The following is a 26864-nucleotide window of genomic DNA, read 5'->3' as shown; positions in this document are numbered from 1 at the left end:
GTAAAATACCCAACCAAAGGTAATACATTACAGGCGTCTCCTCACTTACACAGGGTTTACATTCCCAGGTACTCCACATATACATGAAATCACATATAGTGGGGCACACCATCTAAAATGCCTGTAAACACCCTCTAAACCTCTGGAAACTCGTAAAAACCCCTTAAAAAAGCCAGCAGCACTTACCACAATGGCATGAATGGTGGCAATGGGGGCTCTCAGTTTTCCTCATCGCTAGAGGATGATGTTGAAAAAAATGACAAGGGGGGCAGACTGGTCTCCTGAAGTACCAAACTCCACAAAATCTGCCAAACTCCACCACAATCACTCCCTCCAAAGCTTTCTCTCAAACTCCAACTCTCCACAAGCCTCGAAGGTTGGTGCAAAGACTTCTGGGATTGCTAGCCATTCATTTCACACATTTTTTTGCCTTTTCCATGTCTTTTTGCAGTTTAAATCTATGTACTTAATTATTTCCCAGAGCCTGTTTTTTTACACAATACTACACAAACACTATTTCTTTTGCTATGTAACAACCCGTTCTTGACATTTAATGTTAATTATTGTATTCTTAAATGAAAAAAACACAAAATATTACGCTTATGACCTCCCCCTCACCTACAGGAAAAAGCCTTGAATAAGTTTCAGACCTGCTTACTTTGTTGTTGCTATAACTTGGTCAGCAGACCTATCTTGTCTTTGGAACAGGATACCCCCCTGACAATTTGAACAGGATAAAAAGTATAACATACCTGCAGGTTCTTCTGTGCTACTGGCCACAGTGGTGGGAGGAACAACAGGTATCTCTGTGGTAAAGAAGAAAAGGCAAACAAGGGAAGGATAAACAAGAAAAGGTAAAAGTTGTTACTCTCTCCAGGAATGAACGTTTTCACAAGACAAGTTCAAAAGTTGTCAGAAAAAAGTGATTGTGCAAATGAACCTTTAGGGACCAGAGAGGGTGTTCAGCAAGTGTGTGGATGTACATTTTAGTGCAGCGCTAACCTAGAGTTTGCCTTCATCAAGCACATCTAGTTGTGTCCATCTAAATATCATAGCAAACAAGAACAATGTCTCCAATGATTTTGATGTAATCAGGACTCCATCAGAGAAGAGAAAGGCATATATTTCCTGGAGCCATATTTGGTTCTAGGAATAATCTCCTTTCAGTTCCTTGTAGTGAGTTCTAGAGTCTCATACTGTATGTGATGAAGAGGATCCATGATCAGATGTTTCTCACATCTTTTATCTTATTTTAAAGAAGCTGTAGGGAGAGGGCAGCTGCAGCGAGGTTCCTGCATCATATGCCTTCAGACCATAAATACTCCATAACAGTGTAAGAGTATGAAATTTTCATGACTATTCCAGATTATCAGAAATGCATCCTGAGAAGTTATTCAAAGACTTGATTCTTTCAACCATGATCTTATTTATTTTTGCATTAGTATTAAGGAAACAGGGTAATGGCCATTATATGGCTGTTCTGTGTTTCTTTTTGGCTTTTCAAAGTTGCTTTGGTCTTTGATTTCTTTTTCTCTGTATGACAGAGACAGAACCAACTGTTTTGGTATGAAAGTTGCTCTGAACAATGATGGAACCCGGGCTAATGCTTTTAGGAGGAAAACATTGACTGCGCCCAAACATGATTTTAATCAAACATAATTTAAAAACGGTAATAGTTTATTGCTGGCATTGCTAGAAAAAATGGTTCTGCAACACAGAAAATCATGTTTTGAACTTTGAAACCTTTTGTTTAAGTGGGAACTTGTACTCGCATCACCTTACTAGTGTGATCAATAAGATATATGTATAATTCATCCATATATTTATATACATAGAGACATGCAAAATTCAACCTGGACATACAACACACAGGGCCACTGCACAAATTACAGCTTTAATGGGTATACATTACACAGTTTCACTGTGTACTCACCAAACCTATCTGTTTCCAGGTTCATATACGTCTTTCCTTGCTATTAGCCCCAGCTCTTCACTGTGCATTTTCACTGCATAAGCGAGTTGAAATAGTGGTGGAAGTGAATGTGCCTTAAAACCTGAAGTTTTAGGTTCACAATGTGGATCTGTAACAACTACCCATGAAAACTGCAATGTGAAAAGTGGCCAACAGTATCTCTAGCTAAATTAATTAAGTCTATCCAATCAGGTGTTAGTAAGCAGACCAGATTTAGGATCCATTACGTTATGGTACCAATGTCGGAAAGCGCATCCACCTACTTATGCAGGGGGCAATGGGAGATCTGCTTTGCTGGTAACCTTTGGCACATCGGTTGCAAGTGATGCCTGTCACGCCATCTTTGCAGGGACATTGCCCTGTGGTTTGATTACAGGTTTTTCCAGCTGCACCCACGGGATGGCAATCACATGCTGTGGGGGGAACACACAACAAGAGGATCAGAGGTGAGGAGCTGGAGAGGAAGGAAGGATTTTCCAAAAAGAACAAGCATCATCAACTAGCAAGAGTATCCAAAGACAGCAAGATTTTTTGTAGCAAAGCTATAGGAATGAGGTGAGAGTAGCCAGTGCCCTGGACTGCAGGTATCGCCTCATTATTATAGCAGTGCTCTATAAGCACAGCAACTTTCCCCAGAAAATCTGAAAGCAACATGATGGACAATCAGTGCCAGCTACTACATTACACCACAAGGATTATTAATATACTTGTGGCCTAAAATGAATTTAAAAGTTTTGAAGCAGACGTTTGCTCTTTGTTCAGTGCTTCAGGAAATATTCTGTTCCAGCCTCACTATCAACCTCCAATCATCACAGCTGGTGGGAGCAAGAAGAAGAGGAAGGGTTTCCTTTTCTCTCTAGAGGTCATTGAAACACCTGTTCTGTAGCTGGAACAATAACTAAACTCAGCAGATTGTGGTGAATTCTCCTGGCTAAATTCCTGTTGAAGAGCATTCAGGGGGAGCTCTGCTGAATCAAACCAATGGTCCATCATTAGCCAACAAGCGACAGCCATAAATTGTCAATAGCTAACCAGATGCCTCTTGAGAAGGCAAGCAAGGCATGAAAGCAATAACCCCACTCCTTTCCTTCAGCAGCTGGCATTCGAGAGGCATACTGCCTTCGCAATCTAGTCAGGAAAGGGTTATGGCTCAGTTGTAGAGCACATACATTACATGCTAGAAGGTCCAAAGTTCAATCCCCAGCACCTCCACATTGAGCTGAAAAAGACCCTGGTCTGAAACCCTGAACAGCTGCTGCCGGTTTGTGGTACATGATCTAGCTATATGGTGCAACTCAGTTTTAGATAGCTTCCTATGTTCCTATATATCAGTGGCAAGGAACCTTTTCAGCCCAAGGGCCCCATTCCATTCTGTGACCCTTCTGATGGCCGCATGCCAGTAGGGGCAAGAGGCAAAAATGGACAGAGCAACAAATGTAAATTTTACTTTCTATATATAAAACATAAACTCCTCTCTGTCCTCCAACAGGACAAACAATGCATTAGAGTTCAAGGGCACATTCCAGCCAGGCAAAAATACTGAGTGTTAAGCAGGGCCAGTGATGGGTGAGGCCTGAGTAGAGTTCCAGGGGCCACACAGAGAGGTCTGGAGGGCCACATTTGACCCCCTGGACCTGAGGTGCTCCACCTCTTCTATAAATAAGCACAGAGGATGCATATAACCATCATAACCAGTCAACATTAATTCTTCTTGCATTCTTTTCACTTTTAGAGTTAAGCTGCCTACTAAGCCAGGACTCATGGGATTATGAAATGTTGTCATCCCACCTTTTGAAAACTTAATTCAACATTTAGAGCTAGCTGTTTGCTGAACCAGAGCCTACACAATTCAGATTATTTCTCATTTAAGTCTTTAAGATAAGCTTGACATTTGAGCTATTGAATCTTTGTCAATCATACTAGTCAATCTCCAGTGATACAGCTCATGACAATCAAATTATCTGTGAATAAGTATTTTACTGGGGTTGCATGGCTCTTTGTTGGGGGAATCTAATATGTTTCAGTAGCAGGTATGTATAAGAACATTCAGTACTCATTGTTTACTTATTTTTGTCAGTTCACTTATTAAATCTAGGTTTTCCCTCTTGAGATGGACTTCTTTTTTCTTTTCTTCTTGCTTTGCATTTGAAACATTCGTATTTTCAATGACACAGAGGTGTGATTCAAACCTCAAAAATAGTGAATGAATGTGACACTTGGAAATAAAATTAAAGTCCAGCCTTGAGTTTATGGTCTAGGGTTGTTGTTTCTCTTTCTATCTCTGTCACTAAGATGTTCATAGTCATACATTTAGAAGTCCCAGAATCCATCTGTCAACAATGCTAGAACATGCTGAGACATGCCTGTCCAAAGACAGGTCGGTCAAGCCAGTTCACTAAATATGTCACAATAATTTCCAAACACTAATCTCTCTGTGTGTCAATGTATTGAAAGATACAGAAAAGACTAAATCTTCTGTCAAGCTAGATATTGATTTAGAATGTGACCATTTAACAGTGAAGGAGTAACAGAAGGAATTTACATTCTTATAAGATCAACAGCTTTTTGTTACACAGGAAGCTATACTTTGTCAAAGGAGACAAAGTTTATGAACTCAAGAAACACAATTTACCAGTATCAGAGATCATTTGCCTAAATGTATCTTACATATTTTTCACAAGTAAGCATTATTTTAGCTTTTATGGTATGTGTATTCATATACCTTGTATGTGCTGATTTGTCTTCATGTTCTAAAACAATCCTGTGTCATTTTGTATGGTTATGGCTTACTATTTATAGGAGTCTCCCCACCACCACTAGTGTGCTATGTGCATCATTTTCATATCTATATTTTATCACAGTGTATATTTTAAAAAGTTGTGTATAACTGGCTGTGAAACGAGCAACGATTCTGAATTCTAAGCATATTGCATTCATTTAGTGATAATATAATTATAAGGGTTTAAGCTGCAACAATATCGTCATCATCATCAATTAAATTTGTATACCACCCTTCATCTGAGGATCACTGGGCAATTTACAATATTAAAACACACACAAAAATACCATAGTAACAAACAAAAACAAAACTCCCAGTTTAAAAGGTGATATGTTGTTTAATTAACCAAAGCCTAATTTATACACTTTTCATTCAACCCTTTCTCCTCAACAAAGGGTAGTGGTGGTGAATGCTTGTATGTATGTACAACCCACCTCACAAGTTGTGTTACAGAAGTGGTGGGGACATGCAAACTCTCAGAACTCCCTAACTATGCAAGGAGCTAGAACCATTGTGGCTCACACAGTGTTACATTAGCACCTCACAATTGTCAGCTAAGGTTGTCCAACTTTTCCTCCATTCTTTGGGTCATTCTATTAGCCAAATTCTATGGATCCTTAAGTCCCACTGAATTCAATGGGGCTTTTGCCAATAAAGTGTGCACAGAGCTGCAGCTCAGGTTCTGCTGCTATGTGTTTCCTCACAAGTCCTTTTCATTGCTTCTAAAATTCCACATCAGTGTTCTTGTGTGCCTTAATTTGAATCACCTGTACATTTCAATGGTCTCAGTTATGATTCTTCAGATGACTGTGTTCTATTAATAGTTTTGTCCTCATGTGAGATTCCATATTTCTGCATTATTAAATTGCCCCAGCACTGTACACAGAATCACTGGTAGTTTGTGAAGATTGTTACAGCAAAATGCTTAATTTTTTGGTTTGTTCATTCTTAGAGTTTGTGGGGGGAAACAGAGGTCAGCAGTACTTGAATTTTCAACCTCTTTGGTGAATACTGTAGTTTGTAATGTGGCTATCCTTTAGAAATTCTCCTTGATTGACCACACCTTGCCTTCTGTTATTGCCATGGTGGCTTGCATTGTGATGACATATGATGTTGCCATTTGAGTTTGTATTGCTGCTGCTGCTGGTTTTAATCAGTGATTCAATTTCATTTTGTTCAGTTGATAACTTTATTCCACAAGGTGATACGAAGCAACACTTCTGAAGCCCACAAAATCAGAGAAATTTTGAACCAAGGTTTGATCATCTACCTGAAGCAGCTAAATACGATGAGCATGAAAACAAGTCCCCATCATGTAGGAATAAACAAGCAGCCCTTCTGATCAAGAGACCACAACTATCCCTTTGCATTTCTCCTCCCTTCTCTACCACAGCTCTTCTTGGGCAGTGGCTGATTTGGGCCCTGTTTACATTTTCATCTGTGAAATAATCTTATTTCCTGAAGCCAAATACCAAAGGTATGACAAATGAGAGCATCTGTGCAAGTGCAGAGCTCCTACGCTTTAGAAGCTGCAAGCACGTGCACCAAGATATGATCACAAAAACAGGGAACCCCTGAATAGTTCTCATCCATTTTTTGACTGAGCTGTGTCACAGGGGATGTCTAGCAGATATGTCAGCACAATGTTCTGGAAATCACACCGGAGGTCAGATGCAGTTCCAAGAAATCTTTGTCCAGTTTATGACCAGATGTGTTTCTGGCCTTTATGAAGGACCACAGAAAGCCTCATCCTTGTTCCCCCACCCCCCGAAGGCCTTTCTGTTTTTAACATTTGACAGGGAAGGGGAAATACGACAGGCTTTAATAAATTCCTAAAATCCAGGAGAGGATGTCCTAGAATCTTTGAACTGGAGTGCAGGGGAAAGCAGACTTAAACGTAATACTCTTTTCTCAGCTGAAGAAGGAAATTCACTGCCTTTGTATTTTTTATAGCAACAGAAAGTCAGAGTCCCCAGTCTGCTGAGACAAAGGATAAAAAGTTGTGGGGGAAGAGACCACCTGCCAGAATTGAGGTTCCAGAATATCACCATAACAAGTCTAAAGGGAAAGTGATGGGATGATCCTTTCTGGGACACAAAACTGGACTTAGATGTAATCTGGGTGGAAGTGTATGAAACCACTGGCTTCTCTGGAGCTTCAAGACATCTGCAGCATGATTGAATTCTTGGCATCAGAATGACTTCACTGTAGTGTTATCACTGCATGTAGACAGACTTTCAGTTTGCTCAATTAATGTTCACGAAGCTGTGGCTGGGGCCTCTGCTGCTGTAGCTCATTGATGGCAAAATCCCCACAACTTTCTGTTTGTGCTTTTCAGAGCAGAAGTTGATTTCTTCTTTTTCTTTCCTCCTCCTCCTCTTTTTCTTCTCTTTCCTGCATTTTCAAGCATGCTGTGGCCTCGTGCCAGCAAGTCAGTGCTATTATACACGTGTGTTGAAGGAGCAGATTTAGGGAAACTGGAAACCAGACCTTTTTAAAATACCGTATTTTTTGCTCTATAAGACACACTTTTTCCCTCCTAAAAAGTAAGGGGAAATGTGTGTGCGTCTTATGGAGCAAATGCAGGCTGCACAGCTATCCCAGAAGCCAGAACAGCAAGAGGGATTGCTGCTTTCAATGCACAGCGATCCCTCTTGCTGTTCTGGCTTCTGAGATTCAGAATATTTTTTTCTTGTTTTCCTCCTCCAAAAACTAGTGGTCTTGTGGTCTGGTGCGTCTTATAGAGCGAAAAATACGGTAACTGGGAAAATTACAATACTAAAGTTGCAATATTAGTATTCCTGTAAGTCCCACTGGATTCAACTGGCCTTACATCTGAGTAAGCCTGCATAGGACTGAGGTTCACACCAGCTACTTTCTTCTTTTAAGTCAGATGGCTTGCTTTGGGAAAAGGCTCTCTGTGCTTGCTGGGCATTCAGAATTTTGCCCCAAGCATGATATAGCAAAAACAGAGATGAGGATGTGGCGTGACTGGGGTGGAGTGAGACAAGGAGATTTTTAAGCAAAGGATTAGAATGTCTGGGTAAAAAAAAAAGAACCAATTAAATAATTAACCATTACTTGATTTTAATGATCTACATTTAACAAAATCAAATAATTTTACAATGACGTGGAAAGGGCTGTAGATCAGTGGGAGTCATGCAGGAAGTCCCAAATTCAATCTCTGGAATCTCCAGGTAGGCTGAAATGGACCTGCCACCCCACACCGCCTGAAACTGCTGCTGCCAGTCACAATACAGAGCAGAAGGCAGCTTCCTATGTTGCATTTACTGGTTATTGTAGAAATGATTTGTGGCTCCAAAGTATCCAATAGGCAACCTTTTAAAATCTACTGGATTGTTCCTGCAATGTTTATTTCTCTCTCTTTTACGGCAGATAATGCATATTTGATTAGCATTGCTTTCTATGCAAATAGCACTGTTCTACTATTGCTATGGAAATAATTTTCATATTTGCATATGATTTACCTTTAAGCTTTCTTTTCCCCTAAGCATGTAGTGCAACTTTATGTTGCAAATACGAAGAAGAAAGAAAACAACAAAAGCTTTAAATAGACAAGAGACTACAAATATAAAACTGTAGCTTGTTAGCAATTCTGAGGGATTTCACAATGATGATATACAAAACATACTGAATAGCTGTGCAATCCTCTACTTGTCTAGTCACAAGTAATCCCTACTGAGGCAAATGGGACTTACTCCCAAGTTATTCAGTGTAGAAACTGCAGTGTCGTAGTGACATCACGACTTGGAAACAATGCTTTTTCAATTGGGATAAAACACTGTTAACTGTGGGTATTACTGATTTTTAAATTATTTTAACCCAGCTGGAAAAGCATTGCTTCCAAGGCACCAGATCACTACAATACTTGTTCTTACCTCAAATTTAACTGCAACCATTTATCTTTTGAAAGCATATTTCAGGAGTGCTGTTTGTTACCATGGAGATATAATATACTGTAATGTCACGAGCTTTTTCTCAGTGAACTGTGCTAATTTGTTTTAAAATGTTATAAACCCTTAAAGGTTGGGCTTTCTTTTAAGACCGTTGTAGCCATTTGACAGAAAGAAAGAAAGAAAGAAAGAAAGAAAGAAAGAAAGAAAGAAAGAACTTGAGCAAAGTGTATTTGATCTGGATATATCAAAATTATGAGCCTGCCAGTCTTGCCTCTGTTTTCCATAGAAAGAAACCCAAGGAAGCAGACTGCTCCATGGTCATGCAGTGAGCCGAGGTTCAGCTCACTATAATTCAAAATGTTGCTGTTCATAGAAGAAAACTGGTTAAGGCTTGGTCTTATTTCATTTCACAAAACTCAAATCTCTCTGTGCATGTGAGAAGGAGCAGCGGCTATTGATTCCCCAGGGGGAGCAAGCTGAGCAATGATTCTTTACTGAAGCCTCAAAATTTGGCTGAGAATCTCTGGAGCAGACATTTAGGAGGAAGATTGGCATCCTTAATTAAAAGTTTAGCTTGCATTAAGCCAACTTGCCGCCTTTCCATATGTTAAATTCCACTGCTCCCCAATAGGTTTATATTGGCAAGTGGAGCCTGAGTGCATTCATGGTTCATATCATTCATCATTTTTTCATCAAAAGCATGGAAATCCTTTCCCCAGTGTGCAGAGCAGTTTTACAGAAATACTATAAAACTCGACAGGGGCTCTGTTTCAATAGAATTACATTGGTATCAGTAGCCTGGTAAATATCAGAGTTGAAATTAATCAAAGGGGCTTATGGAACCAATTCCAAATACAACAAAACAGGTTTTACATAGAAAGGTCATTTGGAACTTCCCTATCAACCTCACTCTTTTTAAGAAGATGGGGGCGGATATGGAGGAGTGAGGAAATAAAAATAATGCAATGATTTATCTAGGAGGACAGGAAGGTGAATGTTCCTGTTTCACCTCCTGCTTCAGGAACTCTTTGAGAAAGCTGTGAAAGGTGAAAATCATATTTGTCTCCAGTTTCTAAGGCACAAATCCAAAACTTTAGCTGAGCCTACCTTTTTTTAAGGCCCCTTTTTATAAACAATCCAATAATGCATAATATGTAAACAGGATGTGGAACATTTGCTAGTGGCACAGACTCAGCATATGCAACAAGAAGCAGTCTCATGCTTGCAATTGCCCACCTACACTGCATATGTTTCCATAGGGTTCCATATTTACGTAGACAGCTGCCCAACAGCATGTCCAGTACTTCAACAGAACAGATTGGTAGCAGAAGTTGTGTAGCCATTCCTGGATCAATGCTATAAATGTATTTGACCACAGAAAGGGTTCTGCATGAAAACATTCTTCTAAACAGAACAGACAGAGCAGAAAAATAGAGTTGCTTATTTTGAGGTAGATGTTCAATGAACGGTTTGACTGTTGAGAATACAATGTAAGATTAAAATAGGCACTTAGGGTGCAACACTAATATACTTACTCAGGAGTAAGCCCAATTGAACTCAATAGGATTTATTTCTAAGTTGGCATTTATAGGATTCTGGGGTTAGTTTCCCTTTTAATTTGGAAACTGTGCTAGAAATTAATCCTCCTGGTGAGATGGGGCAGGGACAGCTGCCAGGAGAGAGAGAGAGAGAACAGGAGCTTTGGGTCATTTCTAAGTCCCAATAGTACCACTCTAGTGATAACGCAACTCTTTCTTGCATTAATTTTATGGGACATGAATTATATCCTTCATCTCTCAAACATGATGCCTTCTTGAACCACTGGCATTTCATTTCTGCCTTTGACCACCCAGTAGCATACAGCAGCCTGGCTCCTTTTCTGCTTCCAGGCTGCTTCAGTAGGCCTTGGCATGATCCCAACCCTGCCACTTCATGTGATATCCCTACTCAATCTGTCATCTCTTTTCCTGTTGTGTGGCTTCTTTCCAAGTTGCAGTAAGGAGCTCATCACACTTGCTGGTCTAGCGAAAGGTTTCCTTTCCTTTTTCCATTTGCTTAGTATTGGCTTCTCTGAATGGTGCAGAGCTGAGGGTGCCTGCTTAAATTTTTCTATACAAAAAGCTAGCAGGACAGACAAGTGACAAAGCAGCATAATTCTGTAAGTGATAAAGTTGCAATTTATTTAAAAATTATTTAATCTGACCATTTTAGATTCTTAAGAAAAGTATTACCCATTTCATATGTCTTTCGTTTCCTCCAATAAAAATGTTCACATTCCATTAAATTGTTTACTTTTGTTTGTTTTTGCCTGCTGATTTTTAAAGAAAGCTGCTGAAATTAAGGGATTGCATTATTCGTTTTTTTCCTATCCTTCATTAATTTAATGTTTTAAAGGTCATGGAACTATCTTTTTTGAAATTACTCTGTTCATGTGCCATTCACTTATGAAGCTTTTGCAGCAAAGAGCTCTTCCTTTTTGAGCTCCTGTTTGTACCTACAAAGACTACAATGTTACTTTCAGATCAAAAATTGGAATTAAATGTTCTGTCAACTAGGATTTTGTTAAAACACACAACAACAACAACAACAACAACAACAACAACAGACCTTCATAAATTTTCAATTTTTGAACATCTATCATGTATATGTTTTTAAAAGGAAGAAAAACTGTTTGTACATATGGAGAATTAAAAGACATATACAACTTCAGAAACAAACAAATCAAATTTACTTTTCCAGTGTACCTTCAAAGTAACTCAGTCTTTCTGTGTTTTCTTAACAGTGAATCTATTGCCTATTCAGAAATACCAGCTCAGATAGTATGGTGAAGTGACAGATGGAAAGCGCAGGGATGAAGGAAAGCAGTTTAGCACAGCATGTCTGTTAGAGTAAATGGATGAAATTGCATTATTATGGACAAACACCCCACACAGCCTCTTAACAGAATGGCAGGAGTTACTTCATATCAGCCAACAAATACTTGCAAGAATTATGAACTTTGCTGCATGCTTGCTTGGCAGGCAGTTACTCACTTTTACTCTCACAAGGCATTGACATTTCATTAGATGCATTGATTTAAATGTATTAAATGCAAGTGCAAATGAATCAGGAGTAAATGGTTGAAAGAATCAAGTCTTATGAAGAAACATTCTCAGCTATATAGGATGGAAGATGAGTTGCTGGTAAAGCTGATGGCAAATGCAGAAAGTGGGTTAATTTCTTAATCTGAATTGTGTCCAAACCTCATATTTCTATGAAAATCAGCCTACTGGCAGATTATCTGATGAAGTGGAAATTAATACTATTATCAGTAGAGATATGGCTCAGACTGTTCGAAGGTAACTTTTCACAAAACTGTTTTAGCACGATTGTTTTTAAATGTCCCAAAAGCAAAACATCCCTAGATGGACAAGAGTACTCTTTGACAAAGCCCATGCCTCAGAAGAATTCCCCCTCGTGCAAAATACCACACCAGTCAGTTTGCATTAAATAACAGAAAGCAACCATAAGGAACCACAGCAAAATAGTGTTGAGCTGCTATTGAGCCAGGGCTTTCCAACCTGTAGCCTAGCGCTGCATTCTCTTTACATCCGTTAGCCTTGACAGATGTGTTTGCTGTGGCTCACATGGCTAAAAGGGAAGAAAAATCCACCAACGTGTTGCTCTCACATTCTGAAATCAAGGGAGGTTCATACGACGAATCATAAACTTCAACAGAAAATATTTTCCAGACTTTTGGCAAACTTCACAAAACAATATTCACAAAGCAAACAGTCAGCCGGATGTAAAGGAGACAAACACTTAGTTACGGTTTTTATGGTTATGGATTAAATATTCTGCGGCTGATGGAACTTGAGCGATGCAGTGTCAGACTCTGAATTAGCAAAGTATAGGGGTCCCCCACAACTCTTGCAGTCTAATGTTCAGTGCTCAATCCTTCATCAATCATCAGGCCCTGGGTGGTACAGCATGACTAAGATCTGTGTTTTATAATGTCTGTCCCACTGCATGGAAATTTAATCACATCCATAGAGTCAGGAGCACAGGTTATGTTGGGACGAGACTTTTGTTTCACTGGGCCACAGACAAGTTTTAAGTGCTGATCCCCATTGCACTAGCCACCACATTAACCTGGCCCAAGCTGAATAGTTTCCACCTGCTTGGTTAAAAACTAAACAAAACTAAGCAGAGTTTTGGAAATCTTGCACAAACATGACATCATTGTTTTTTAAAGGAACAAAATGAAACAACTTGAATTCTTTGCAGTCCATCTAGAAGAGAGAATGTCAGTTGAAAATTGTAATACTAGCAACATTCATTGCACAGTCAAATGTAAATAGGTTTCTATTAGGATAAGCAGGCAAAAAACAATGTTGCTGTTGTGTCAGTGGAAAAACGGATATTGGGCAGCACTGATAATTTTTTTTTCAGAGGAGGAGAGAAGGGCACTACTTTTTAAAGCAAATTAATGAAATTAAGCCCACTGTTATGAGGACATTAATAAGCAAACCATTCAACAGAAATTTTGAGTACAGTACTTTAGAAGTGGTTCCTTAAAATCAAGGAAACTTGAGGCAAATGTTTTATTTAGCTATGGAGCTTCTAAACTGACCCTTCTTGTAAATAGATTCCAGAGTAGTTTGCAAAAATTAAAGAATCAACCAGTAACATGCAATTAAAATTTTAAATCCTACACCAACATTTCTAAAGACCCTCACAAATGAAGAGATAAAACAACCCAAGGATTTTGGATAATCTAATTAATTCTACAAAAGACAAAGGAAATCAAAGGTGTCTGGGCAATATTCAATGACCACATTCTGTCCATGAGAGGATTTCCACTTGTGCAACAGGTGTCCACCCTCTCTCCTCCCCCCACATGCACACAGCACCCTTCCCAAATAAGCTCCAGAGGGTTGAGGGAATCCCTATAACAGATTTAGGTGCATTGAGTTAGAGTGACTAGTGGTATATTGTTGTTCTGATGGTGTATAGCAGGAAGCCAATGAACCCGCTATCTTCCTTAAGATTTCCGAAGATATGGGTGCTGTTTTCCCTCTGAACCTGATTCTAGCTGGTAGTAGATGTATGACATCCAAATCCAAGATCCAAATCTTGTTTTGCTTGAAGAGGTGCCAAGCCCTGTATAAGTTCCTTGAAGCAGCCATATGCTTATTCGAACCCAGTTGTCAGCCTAGTCAACATTTTGCATCCTCAACAACGACCTAGACCTATGATAGTTCTGTGGGCATTGGCAGGTGGGGAATGTCACTAAATAAATGGTGGGGGAAACCCATAGCCACAGAAAATTCTGCAGATACAGTGGTACCTTGGTTCTCGAACGGCTTAGTTGTTTAACAAATTGGCTCCCGAACGCGGCAAACCCAGAAGTAGGTGTTCCAGTTTGCGAACGTTTCTTGGAAGCTGTACATCCGATGCGGTTTCCACTTGAGTGCAAAAAGCTTCTGCAGCCAATCAGAAGCCACGCCTTGGTTTTCGAACGATTTCAGGAGCTGAACAGACTCCTGGAATGGATTGGGTTTGAGAACCAAGGTACCACTGTATTTCCTTATTTGTGTGTGTTGTGGGGGTGTTTTCTTTTTAAAAAATATATTCTGAGAAATGTTGGTTTACCTCTAGTTCTTGTACCTCTTTCTCTCTGCATCTCTCTTGCCCCTTCATCTGTGTTAGGAAAGGGGCCATGTGTTAAGCTTTCTCTTTGTTGCGTGCAGCCTTTGTTACTTAGCTGAGTTACTTACTCAGAATTAAATTGTCAGCTTCATTACCAAACATACTTTCCCAGTGCTCTGCCAGCAATTTGCCAATAAGCATGCTATCCCCCTCAGGAAAGCAGAGCAGCTTGAAAAATATTAAAACTGTGTTGTGTCACAGTTGCTTCCCTCCCAACTACGGGCTTGATTTTCTTTCCTCTTTCAGATCTGCCTGCTCTTGTGGATTCCGAACCTGCCAAGCAATGATGTCAAGAGATCTTTTCTCTCGCCCCCTCTCCCCTTACTTAGTGCCCACATTCAGTGATGTGGCTGTTTCACCCTCCCCTGCTGCTGAAATTCCAGCTTATTCAAAAGGTTCAGGCTGTTCTGAGTGGCCCACATTAGTTGGGCATGTTTCCTTTCTATCAGATGAATGAGGTGGGTGCACAATACATCTCCCTCCCACAGACATACACTTAGCTGAAATGCAAGGCCTTGCCCAAAGCAGAGAGAGAGAGAGAGATTGGAGAGCATAAGCAGGGGCACTGTATATGGCTGCAGTTATTCCATGAATTTCAAATATTGGCTTCTATTGCCATATTCCTGAGATTCTCAGCTTTCACTTCTAGCCCTCCTGGTTCCAAATATAACATTTTAAAAGCAAAAAGCAACATCTGCTAAAAGCTATGAGACGGGGGTGGGGGTGTCTCAGAGGAGCTTCCAGCATGCAAGTTTTTTGCAGTTTCCCTGTTCACAATTCCCTGTCTCTACTATACACAAAAAAACATTACTAACAGTTTTTACCTCCCATACCTCACTCCTCCTTAGGAACATAGGAAGCTATCTTATACCAAGTCAGACCATTGGTCCATCTAGTCATGTACTGTTAGTACTGACAGGAAGCAGCTCTCCATGATTTCAGGTAAGGAATCTTTTCTAGCCCTACGTAGAGATGCCTAGATGCCAGGGATTAAACCAGGAACCTTCTGAATGCACTGATTTACAGCCTCCTTCCCCTTCACTTTTGCATTCATTTACAGTTAGGAGACAGAACATGCTTAACTTTAGTGTGGGTAGCATTGTCTTATCTAGCCTTTTATCTCTTCTGTTGATGCTGAACAGATTTTGCATCTAATGCATAGCAAACATTCAAATTTTAAAAGATGGAGCACATAGGTAGATAAGTAGATTTTGTATAAATCCTCCTGTTGACAGGAAGAAATCATCATCATCATCATCATCATCATCATCATCATCATCATTATCATTACTGTTGTTATTCTTATTATCTGGGTTGCCCCAAAGGCTTTGTAGGAATGGCTTGGCTGCCATTGTCTTTTAAGTTCCTGTTTCTTTTCCACTGAACTCCAGTTTTCATATGTGCAACTGCACATTTTTACATCATCTTGGAAAATGAATCTGGGGTAGAAACTCAGTAACGGATAAATAAAATCCTTGATTGTAAATAAACTTACTTTGCTTTGTAGGGTTTTGCCAAGTACTGAATGATGAGCCACTCAATGAAGGGAAATTTTAGCTTTCTATTATTTTGTCCAGATAATAAAGCTGTTTTCATATGGATTAGGGATATATTTGTCTCTCTGTGTGTATGCATGGTAGATCTGTGTCTATGTGTATTTGCAAAAGAAATAGTCTTTGTCTTCCCAGATACTAAGCCTATTGAATGGAGCCCAGTGTTTGCTGGTATGCACACCTGTGGGAAGGGGAGGGAAGGCGAGCTTTTGTTTTGATGTGAGAGGCCCATATGCTGATCTGAATAACCTCAACAATCCATTCACACCTTTGTCTTTCTTCTCCTATGTCTGAGGTCCCTTTTCCACTTCTTTGTTTTTACTTGTCTAGTCACACGTGTTCTGAATAGCTGCTCTGAGCCATTCAACGTTTCTGCATGTGTGCCTGTGCTTATGCGTTTGAAGGGCGGGAATGGTGAGGAGGGGGGGAGCGAAGAGGAGGGGGAAAGGCTGATAAGCTGTGACAAGTTGAACAAAACAGACTTCTGATCTCTCTCCCCCCCCCCCTTAAAAATCCTGAAAGCATTATGGTTTCTTGGACATAGCACATAGTCCAGACAAGTGGAGCTTTCAGAACTGAACTGCCCAGATCTCTTTCCTGTAATAGCAGTTGCAGGACCAGCTTCTCATACAGCTAAATTCCATACCTTTCAAAGGGGAGGGAGGTCTGTAAAGGTTTGCACAAGCTCACACATCTCCCATGGAAGCGGAGCTGGGGTCAATCCCTTGGGCTGCTCCAATTCTCCCACAGTCCAACAGGCAAAAAGAGAGAGAGAGAGGTTCGAAGCTGGATTGTTTCTCTCAGGAGTAAGATTCCAGCTCTAGTTCCTGACAGTTTCTCCCTCACCTACTATGAATCATCCAAATCCTGAACAAAAGTAGGGAAAAACTGGAAGAAAGCACTGTTGAGAACACAAAGGTAGGGAGAAGCTGCTGCTGCTGCTGCTATCACTACTACTGTGATTCTTGGTCACAGAGCCAGCCAGAACTAGAGAGCAGAATAATCCTCAGGTGCCATATTGATGGACAGCCTGCATGGGCAGTGTAGGAGAGGGAGAGAGAGAGGTGTATTGTGGCCTAGGATTCCCCACACCAGAATCAATCAATACCCACGGCTTCACCAGTGACACCCAGAATTAAAACCATGAAATGATTCAGTGTGTTTTTTATTAACCAGAATAACACCCCAAGCTTGCAAAAGGGGCTGTGCTGCTTACTTAAAGAGGAACAAAAATAGATTTTCAAGCATGGTGCCATCATGACAAGACTCTGGGAGCAGAGATCCAGGGCCCTGTTCAGTAGAATGAACAGGATGGCTCCCAAATGCAGAACAGTAGGTTTCTCAAGTTGTGAAATCATTGAAGTAACACACATTACAAAAAATGAAGGAGGGGGTTTTAGGCACCTAAGACTATTAAGTTCAAAGACTAACATTACCTAAGTGCATCCCTGCTTTTGAGCATGTACATCTGGACAAGCCAGCCCTGAGGACTCCAAGATCCAGGTCCTGCAAAAACAGTGTCTACCTAACACTGTCATCATTAGATAGCTACACTTTTTTCGGCATGCCAGACAGGGGGGAAAAGTTGTAGGAACCATTTTAAAATTAGGATATTAGTATGTTTCCTCCTTTCATGCAATATATGTCTTCTTTCCCATGATAGACTGCTAGAAACGTGTAGTTTGTGTTCAAACCCCCCCCCCCTTAAGACCCTTTCCTCCAAGTGTTGCAAGCCTAAGCTGCCACATAGAGGGATCAGTGTATAATAAGCAACTCACTTTTTCAGCTTCAGTTCTTTATAGTAAGCTCAGTAATGGATAGTATATCCAAGATTATGAGCCGTAGCTCCTTTATCAGTACCATAAGACCAGCTGTGTAGACACAAATCAGGCTCTGAAGAGGTGTGATTGCTCTGTTTGTGCCTGGCTTTTTCCTTTAATTCCCCCACTCTCAACCCATGAGTGTGGCTGTGAAGAAGAAAAAGAGGAGAGGCAAAAGAGTCCAGAGAATTCGATGCAATTTGTAATATTAAATAGGCTGGAAGCAGACAATAAGTCTGCCATCTTATGCACATTTACCCAGAAATATGTGCCCCATTGGACTCAGTGGAGCTTAGTTCTGAATGAACATACCAAAGACTGTTGGAAAGAAAACACTTACAGATAGGGCAGAGAAGGAAAGGCATTAGTAAACCTGTTGCTGTTCCCCTGGCTTCTGCTACCCTGACACACATACCTTTGCATGCTTTCCTGTGGGTGATTGGTTTGGTCATGTCCCGATAGTACCCTTCCTTACAGTAGTGACAGTGACGACCTGCTGTGTTGTGGCGGCAATTAAGGCAGACACCTCCACTCTTGCGACCAGATAATTTGTAGAGTTCCATATTAAAACGGCACCTTCTGGCATGTAGGTTGCAGTTGCAAGCTGAAAAGAAAGGAGACAAAAAAAGAGAGAGAGAAGAAATGTTGCTGCCTGTGGACTATGGCACTCATTTAGGATTACCCTTGACAAAAGTGATACATACTTGTCCTTAATATATCTGAGCAAACCTGAGAACACCTTAAGCGTGTCCTAAGCCCTAAAGTTGACATCCCTGCTATTCAGAGTATAGAAGGAAATAATACAAGAAAACTTATAGCTGGAAATGTTTGGCAGGGCCAACCAAGGTAGTATGAATACCTGAGTTTCTGTTTTCTCATGGAAAACACAAGACACATTTTAAGCATATAAATTGTTTGTACCAATTCAAAATCACAATTTATAAATTAAATCCGAACTACACAAGGCTCCAATTTTCATTCCCACAGAAAATTCTGGTGTCAACCAAGTCACCAGGATTTTGATTTCACACTAATCCAGTATGATCAAAAGGGTTGTGGTGCAACAGCTGCAAGTACTCTTGGATGAAAAGATTTATCTACACTCATTCATTTAGGTTCTGGCTTACAAAGAAGACAGGTGCTGCTCTTACTGTCCTTTTGGTGCCAGTTGAAGAGTTTCCTCTTTCAACAAGCTTTCTAAGTGAAGGTGTGGGGTTTTTTTTAATAATCCTAATCAGTATCTGCATTGGATGTGAAATTGCTTTTATATATGCAATTGTTGAAACTGTTTTCATATATGCAAGTGCTTTATATATGATTTTACTGTATTGTGGCATCACCTCTGGATGCTTCATAGGAATCAATTCATTCATTCATTCATTCATTAATAAACAAATAAATAATGAGAAATGAAGATACATCAAAATTGACAGATGCATCTATGTCTAACAAACACTGCAAATCCACACCTGGACTTCCTGGTTGATCATGAAGGTCTCATGGCTCATCGTTTCTCAGTTTGGTTTGAAAGAGAAAAATCCTATTCCTTTATTTACCTGATACAGCTGGTTGGAGATTAAGGCATTATATTTGCTTAATTATCACATTTCAGTCCTAAGAATTGCAATGTAGCTTCTTGGTGGGTGGGTGGGTGGGTGTGTTAAGTGGTCATAGGCCCAGGAAGACTCCCTGAGTGAGTGCTTGTGGGCCCTGCTTTTGCCACTTACCATCTGGCTTGGGGCGGGGCCTGGGGCCTCACAAGGACTGCGTGCTGCTTGCTGCCTGCTGCCCAGGAAGACTCCCCTGAGTGAGTGCTTGTGGGCCCTGCTCTTGCCACTTACCATCTGGCTTGGGGCGGGGCCTGGGGCCTCACAAGGACTGCGTGCTGCTTGCGGCCTGCTGCCCAGGAAGACTCCCTGAGTGAGTGCCTGAGGGCCCTGCTCCTTTCTGCCACTTACCATCTGGCCTGGGGCGGGGCCTGGGGCCTCATAAGGACTGCGTGCGGCTTGCTGCCTGCTGCCCAGGAAGACTCCCTGAGTGAGTGCTTGTGGGCCCTGCTTTTGCCACTTACCATCTGGCTTGGGGCGGGGCCTGGGGCCTCATAAGGACAGCGTGCTGCTTGCGGCCTGCTGCCCAGGAAGACTCCCTGAGTGAGTGCCTGAGGGCCCTGCTCCTTTCTGCCACTTACCATCTGGCCTGGGGCGGGGCCTGGGGCCTCATAAGGACTGCGTGCTGCTTGCGGCCTGCTGCCCAGGAAGACTCCCTGAGTGAGTGCTTGTGGGCCCTGCTCCTTTCTGCCACTTACCATCTGGCTTGGGGCAGGGCCTGGGGCCTCATAAGGACTGCGTGCTGCTTGCGGCCTGCTGCCCAGGAAGACTCCCTGAGTGAGTGCTTGTGGGCCCTGCTTTTGCCACTTACCATCTGGCTTGGGGCGGGGCCTGGGGCCTCACAAGGACTGCGTGCTGCTTGCTGCCTGCTGCCCAGGAAGACTCCCTGAGTGAGTGCTTGTGGGCCCTGCTTTTGCCACTTACCATCTGGCCTGGGGCGGGGCCTGAAGCCTCACAAGGACTGCGTGCTGCTTGCTGCCTGCTGCCCAGGAGGAGTCCCCTGAGTGAGTGCCTGAGGGCCCTGCTCCTCCCTGCCACTTACCACCTGGCCCGGGGCGGGGCCTGACAGGCCTCACTAGGACAGTTGTTACTGCCGGAGAGGCACAGAGTGTTTTTAAAATGTTTTTAAAAATTTTCTTTGGATTTTTTGTATGTGGGGGGTGGGGGTGGGATGGATGTTTGGTTGGGCTTGGGGAATTATTATTTTTTTTATTTTGATGTTTTTGTAATTTTTACATTTTTTTTGTTTGTATTGTTTTATTGGTTTTGTTTGTTTGTTTAAGGTGTTATTTTGTTTTTAGGGGGAGGGTTCAGGGCTGCCGGGGAGTGGGCCCCAGCCCACAAAATGGCTGGGGCATGTTCCACAGGGGGGGATGCACTGGGACAACCGATCTCAGTGATCACGGGTAGGAGGAGGAGTTACGCTAAGACCAGACCATGTCATTACAGAGGAGGCAGGTTTAGTCGTTGTCTGAGGACTATCCCTGCCTCCGGGTCTGGTCCTGTCCGGATGGATACTAGAATCAGCAAGGGATACCCACGTGACCTGAAGGTGCTGCTGTGCAATGCCAGGTCAATGATTCGTAAGACCACTGCCATCCATGACTTGATCATGGATGGAGGATTTGACCTGGCATGTGTAACAGAGACTTGGTTGGATGAAGCAGATGGGCCTGTCCTTGCCGCTGCTTGTCCACCAGGTTTCTCTTACGCACAGCAACCCAGGTCACGTGGGCGGGGAGGGGGGGTTGAAGTGATTTTTAGGAAGTCATTAGTTTGCACCAGGCGTCCTATTGGGAAGACCCAGTTTTCTGAGTGCATGTTCTGGAAGTTGGGCAATAGGGGCAGTACAGGATTCCTTTTGGTGTACCGACCTCCCCGCTGCACCAAGGATTCCCTGCCCGAGCTGCTTCAGGTCGTGGCGGATGTTCTCCTGGAGACACCCAGCCTGGTCGTCCTAGGGGATTTTAACATCCATGCCGACACGACCTTACAAGGGGCCGCTCGGGACTTCGTGGAAAGCATGGCCTCCATGGGGCTGTCCCTGAATAAGTCTGGCCCAACCCATAGCCGTGGACATGCCTTGGACCTGGTGTTTACCTCTATGGATGTTGGTGATCTGACACTAAGTAAAAGCGAAATGAAAGAAGTGCCATGGTCAGATCACTTCCTGGTGCAACTGGACTTCTCTGCGACCCATCCCCTCTGCAGGGAGGTGGGACCAATTCGGATGGTCCGCCCCCGCCACTTAATGGATCCAAATGGTTTCCAGAGAGTGGTAGGGGATGCTTTATCCCATGTTGATGGCCTTTCAGCCGATTCCCTGGTGGCCCGCTGGAATGTGGAGTTAACCAGGGCTATTGACTGTTTGGCTCCGAAGCGCCCTCTCCGATTGCATGGAGCCCGGACAGCCCCGTGGTTTTCCACGGATCTGAGGGCAATGAAACAATCGTTGAAACGGCTAGAGCGCCGGTGGCGGATAACTCATTCCGAATCTGACCGGACACAGGTTAGAGCTCAACGTCGAGCCTACCAAGTGGCGATAGCGACGGCGAAGAAGAATTTCTTCACCGCCTCTATTGCATCTGCAGAAAACAGCAGCAGGAGACTTTTTCAGGTGGTTCACAATTTAGCGGAACCACCTGCAACATCGGGGCCCAGTACGGGCCACATGTTCTCCTGCAATGATTTTGCAAAGTTTTTTGCAGATAAAATCGCCCAGATTCGGGAAGAAGTAGACTCCACCGTGGGAGCAGGGCCGGGGCGGGAGAGTGCTAGAGTTCTGTCTAGTCAAGTTGAGTGGGATCAATTTCAACCTGTTACCTCCGAGGATGTGGACAGGCTGCTTGGACGAGTGAAACCAACCACCTGTCTCCTGGATCCTTGCCCATCCTGGCTTATAAAAGCTAGCCGGGAAGGACTGGGCGATGGGCTTCGTGGGGTGGTGAATGCTTCCCTCCGTGAGGGAGCCTTCCCAGACCCGCTGAAAGAGGCGGTTATTAAACCGCTTCTTAAAAAACCATCTTTAGATGCGGCCACGATGGCCAACTATCGCCCAGTCTCAAATCTTCCATTCCTGGGCAAGGTGATTGAGCGAGTGGTTGCTGAACAACTCCAGGCACGCCTGGAAGAAGCGGACCATTTGGATCCCTTCCAGTCGGGATTCAGGCCTCATCATGGGACTGAAACTGCCTTGGTCGCACTGGTTGATGATCTCCGGCGGGCTAGGGACAAAGGTGAGAGCTGTTTCCTAGTTCTGCTGGATCTCTCAGCGGCGTTTGATACCATCGACCATAGCATCCTTCTGGACCGTCTTGAGGGGCTGGGAGCTGGGGGCACTGTTATACAGTGGTTCCGCTCCTTCCTCCTGGGCCGTGTTCAGAAAGTGGTGGTGGGGGATGAGTGTTCAGACCCTTGGGCCCTCACTTGTGGGGTGCCTCAGGGTTCTGTCCTCTCCCCCATGCTTTTTAACATCTATATGAAGCCGCTGGGAGAGATCATCAGGAGGTTTGGGCTGGGTGTTCATCAGTATGCGGATGACACCCAGCTCTACCTCTCTTTTAAATCAGAACCAGTGAAGGCGGTGAAGGTCCTGTGTGAGTGTCTGGAGGCGGTTGGAGGATGGATGGCGGCTAACAGATTGAGGTTGAATCCTGACAAGACAGAAGTACTGTTTTTGGGGGACAGGAGGCGGGCAGGTGTGGAGGATTCCCTGGTCCTGAATGGGGTAACTGTGCCCCTGAAGGACCAGGTGCGCAGCCTGGGAGTCATTTTGGACTCACAGCTGTCCATGGAGGCACAGGTCAAATCTGTGTCCAGGGCAGCTGTTTACCAACTCCATCTGGTACGTAGGCTGAGACCCTATCTGCCTGCGGACTGTCTCGCCAGAGTGGTGCATGCTCTGGTTATCTCCCGCTTGGACTACTGCAATGCGCTCTACGTGGGGCTACCTTTGAAGGTGACGCGGAAACTACAACTAATCCAGAATGCGGCAGCTAGACTGGTGACTGGGAGCGGCCGCCGAGACCATATAACACCGGTCTTGAAAGACCTGCATTGGCTCCCAGTACGTTTCCGAGCACAATTCAAAGTGTTGGTGCTGACCTTTAAAGCCCTAAACGGCCTCGGTCCAGTATACCTGAAGGAGCGTCTCCACCCCCATCAGTCTGCCCGGACGCTGAGGTCCAGCGCCGAGGGCCTTCTGGCGGTTCCCTCACTGCGAGAAGCAAAGCTACAGGGAACCAGGCAGAGGGCCTTCTCGGTAGTGGCGCCCGCCCTGTGGAACGCCCTTCCAGCAGATGTCAAAGCGATAAACAACTACCTGACATTCAGGAGACATCTTAAGGCAGCCCTGTTCAGGGAAGTTTTTAACGTGTGACATTTTACTGTATTTCTGGTTTTTATGGAAGCCGCCCAGAGTGGCTGGGGAGGCCCAGCCAGATGGGCGGGGTATAAATAAATTATTATTATTATTATTATTATTATATAACTCTAATGTGGACTGCCAAACTATCTCTTATTGAAATAGTATAATAATAGAATATTGTTAAAAGAATAATAATAGAGGGTCATTTTGTCCAACCCCCTGCAATGCAGGAATCTTTTGCTTCAGTGTGGGGCTCAAACCCACAACCCTGAGATTAAGAGTCTCAGGCTCTACCAACTGAGCTATCCCAGAGGTTTATCTGTGTGCCACGTCTATGGCAACTGAGAAGAAAGAGGAGTTATTTGCTTTTATCTTGTGATAAAACTTTAAAGTAAATTACATAATACATGTTGGTTTCTTTTACCAATATTACGAAGTCTGCTGGGTCTTAAACAGGTGCCCTTCAATCCCAAAGCAACCAACCAGTCGCTTGAAGTAAGAAGTAGCGTTTTTAGCAAAGGAAATGCTACCCAATTTTAAAAGTTTAAAAACCATTCCAGGCATAGGAGGGAGGGAGGAGAAAATATGTTAGGACCTGGGCCAATAAAAATGTTGATTATTTTCCTTCGGCATAGAGCTGGGGAGAGGATTTATAGATCCCAGAGCAAATGTGAGTCAGGTTCTCCCCCAACATATGCACACACACCAACCAAACCTAGCCTACTAAATTCAGTCCTAGCACAATAGGCCATATGCAATGGGTAGGATTTGTTATCAGTGCTACAGACCAGCAAACAACAATTCAGATACAATTAGTCAAGGTTAAAAGTCCCATTGATAACACTGTAGTAAAAAGCTGTAGCCAAAGTTTGTTGTTCTATTCTGCCCACAAGAAAGTAACAGAAGTAACAGCAAGAGTAGAACTTCACCTTCTCTCACGCAAGCTCTGGTGTCATCCATTCTTGCCCTGCCTGCTTGGTTTTTGTCCATAGTTGGGGAACTTGTGGGGGCCCAGGTTCTGCCGGACAACAGCCCCTATCATCCCTGACCATCAGCAAGGCTGGTTGCAGGGAGTTATAATCCAGCAACATCAGGAAGGCCACAGGTTTCCTTCCCCAGCTGTAGTGATTGAATTCCTGCCTATAGATGCACGCTCCATCTTAGAAAATATCTAAACCGCGTACACAAAGCACTCATAAAACAGTATAAAGTATCCAGCCTGGCAGAAAAGCTGTCTGCATCTCGTCTCCTCTCTTATTTCTAATCCTGGTTTGGAATGCAGCAAGGTTTCTGCTTCCTTATCGCTCAAGTAATCACTGGGAGGCTGCTCTACTGTGCCAACTCGCAGGGGTTTTGTTGTGTCTGGGGTTCTGCCACCATTGTCCTGTACCACACATTACAACACATCCTAGCTGCTTTAGATCCAAAGCAGACACTCTTGTAGCTGCTTATTTCCTGCCTTCACCATGCACCTGTATGCAGAAACCAGGCCCTGCAAACCATGCTGGCACCATTGGAACGGCAGCTCATACAGGCTCTAATTTCATTAGGAGTGGAGATGGATGGATTAGAAACCATTGTCTTCGCCCTGTCCCTGAATGCCCAGCTTCTGAAAATCCTGCCGCTGGGTTGGCCTGGCCTCCAGCCAGCACTCATTGGCAATTATGCTTGTTAGCCTGCTGTGCTTTATGATGCCCCGTGGAAGAATTGGACTTGCTAAGAAATACTCTTACCATTACAGTAACTTCCAAAAAAAGAGAATGAATGCCATTGGCACATTTAATAAAAAAGAGAAACAACTAAAGAGTAAAGGCTGGAAGAGGCCCAGGAGGAGCAGAGTTACATCCTATCGCTCCCATGTACCATTCCCTTGGAAGGCCGGACGTGATGCAATTATGGCTTTCCTCCTTAGCTGCTGAATTCTAATGGCTCTGGTAAACATGCTGCTGCTGAACAACTGCTTCTGTAGCTGTTCCATTTTGTTCAAGGGAACACAGGGAACCCACAGGAGTTGGGGGGGGGGAAACAATTCCAGAAGAGTGGAGCAGCTTGCTTTGGGGTAGTGCATCTACATCTCACAAGTGTAATACTACTACTACTACAACTACTACTCCTAATAATAATAATATACTCTGCTGACTGGATTGTCCCAGCCACTCTGGGCAGCTTCCAACAACTATTAAAAACATAATAAAACATCCAACATTAGAAACTTCCCTATACAGGGCTACCTTCAGATGTCTTCTAAAAGTTGTATAGTTTTAAGTGTTTTGAAATGAGAAAGTCTCACAAGAGGCTCCTCCCCATACTTCATGATTCCTGTAACAGATCAGACTGGCTTCTCTCCCATTGGCGAGAGCCTTATTTTCTTTTAGGTCCACTTTGTTGGTGGTGATGGCCCATTCTTTTTTCTTTAAAGATCTACTTTCTCTTTTGCAATATTTTAGCGAATAGGAAAATGCAATTAAAAGACAGCATCACTTTTTTAAAAAAAAACACAAACACATTTGCTACCTTCCCTTGCCACAAAACAGGTAAATGGAGAATGTATGTACACATTGGAAATCAGATGCTTACTCTGAATGAAATGTATTAGCTGAAAGGGATAGTGATTAGGTTTTCAGAAAGTCAGGCAAATCCTTTCCTTGTCCTTCTGGTGACTTTAGGAACTAAGCAATGCCCCAAAGCAACCTTAGGGGAGTGGGGAATAGGGTCTTAGTTAGACAATGTGCCAGAAGGCAGTGATCAGGCTTCCTTCACTTTTAAAGGGAGCAAGGGCAGCAAAAACACATGGTAGCTCTCCCTGTTGGCTGGGTAAGAATCAAGCTGCACTACACTTCCCACTCAGCCAGCAAAAATCCCCTATTCCTCTAAGCCCTGGTATATTTCCAGAATGATGAGAGAAGAGCTCATGCACAACCACTGCAGTTCCATGTCCAGATTTGGGGATTGGTGAGGATGTTCCAGCTCTCTTAACTTTTCTGCAAGGGCTAGAAATCCCACCTGTCAGTAAAGATTGCCTCCTATACTGCCCCTTCCCCAATATAGTCACCCCACCTATTTTCTGGATGTTCAAATGCAGACATACTGATTTACAAATGTAACAATTAGAAATTAGTCTCAGGGTGGCATCTGACAAGATATTTTCTTCCTAAGCCA

The 26864-nt window shown here is 43.0% G+C and overlaps 1 protein-coding gene across 5 annotated transcripts in view; it reads right to left on the bottom strand.

Annotated features, from left to right (window-relative positions):
* Window positions 1–26864, bottom strand: part of NTN1 (netrin 1) — a 143034-nt gene that overhangs the window by 35278 nt on the left and 80892 nt on the right. For 4 of the 5 annotated variants that reach the window (XR_014005283.1, XM_081184476.1, XM_081184475.1 and 1 more), the window contains exons 3-5: window positions 18148–18336; window positions 2236–2385; window positions 753–806 (exon numbers count right to left, since the gene is read on the bottom strand). Coding sequence is in view for 4 of the 5 variants with exons in the window: in XM_081184476.1 (XP_081040602.1) it covers window positions 753–806; window positions 2236–2385; window positions 18148–18336 (393 nt within the window). In the remaining variant the exon portion in view is untranslated. The remainder of the gene's footprint in view (window positions 1–752; window positions 807–2235; window positions 2386–18147; window positions 18337–26864) is intronic. The other variant, XM_081184477.1, reaches the window with a different exon arrangement.

The sequence above is a fragment of the Podarcis bocagei genome, assembly GCF_964188305.1.
Source record: "Podarcis bocagei genome assembly, chromosome: 2".
Taxonomy (NCBI): Eukaryota; Metazoa; Chordata; class Lepidosauria; order Squamata; family Lacertidae; genus Podarcis; species Podarcis bocagei.
Note: the sequence above shows the minus strand (reverse complement) of the source record. Positions and strands in the feature narration are given on the sequence as shown.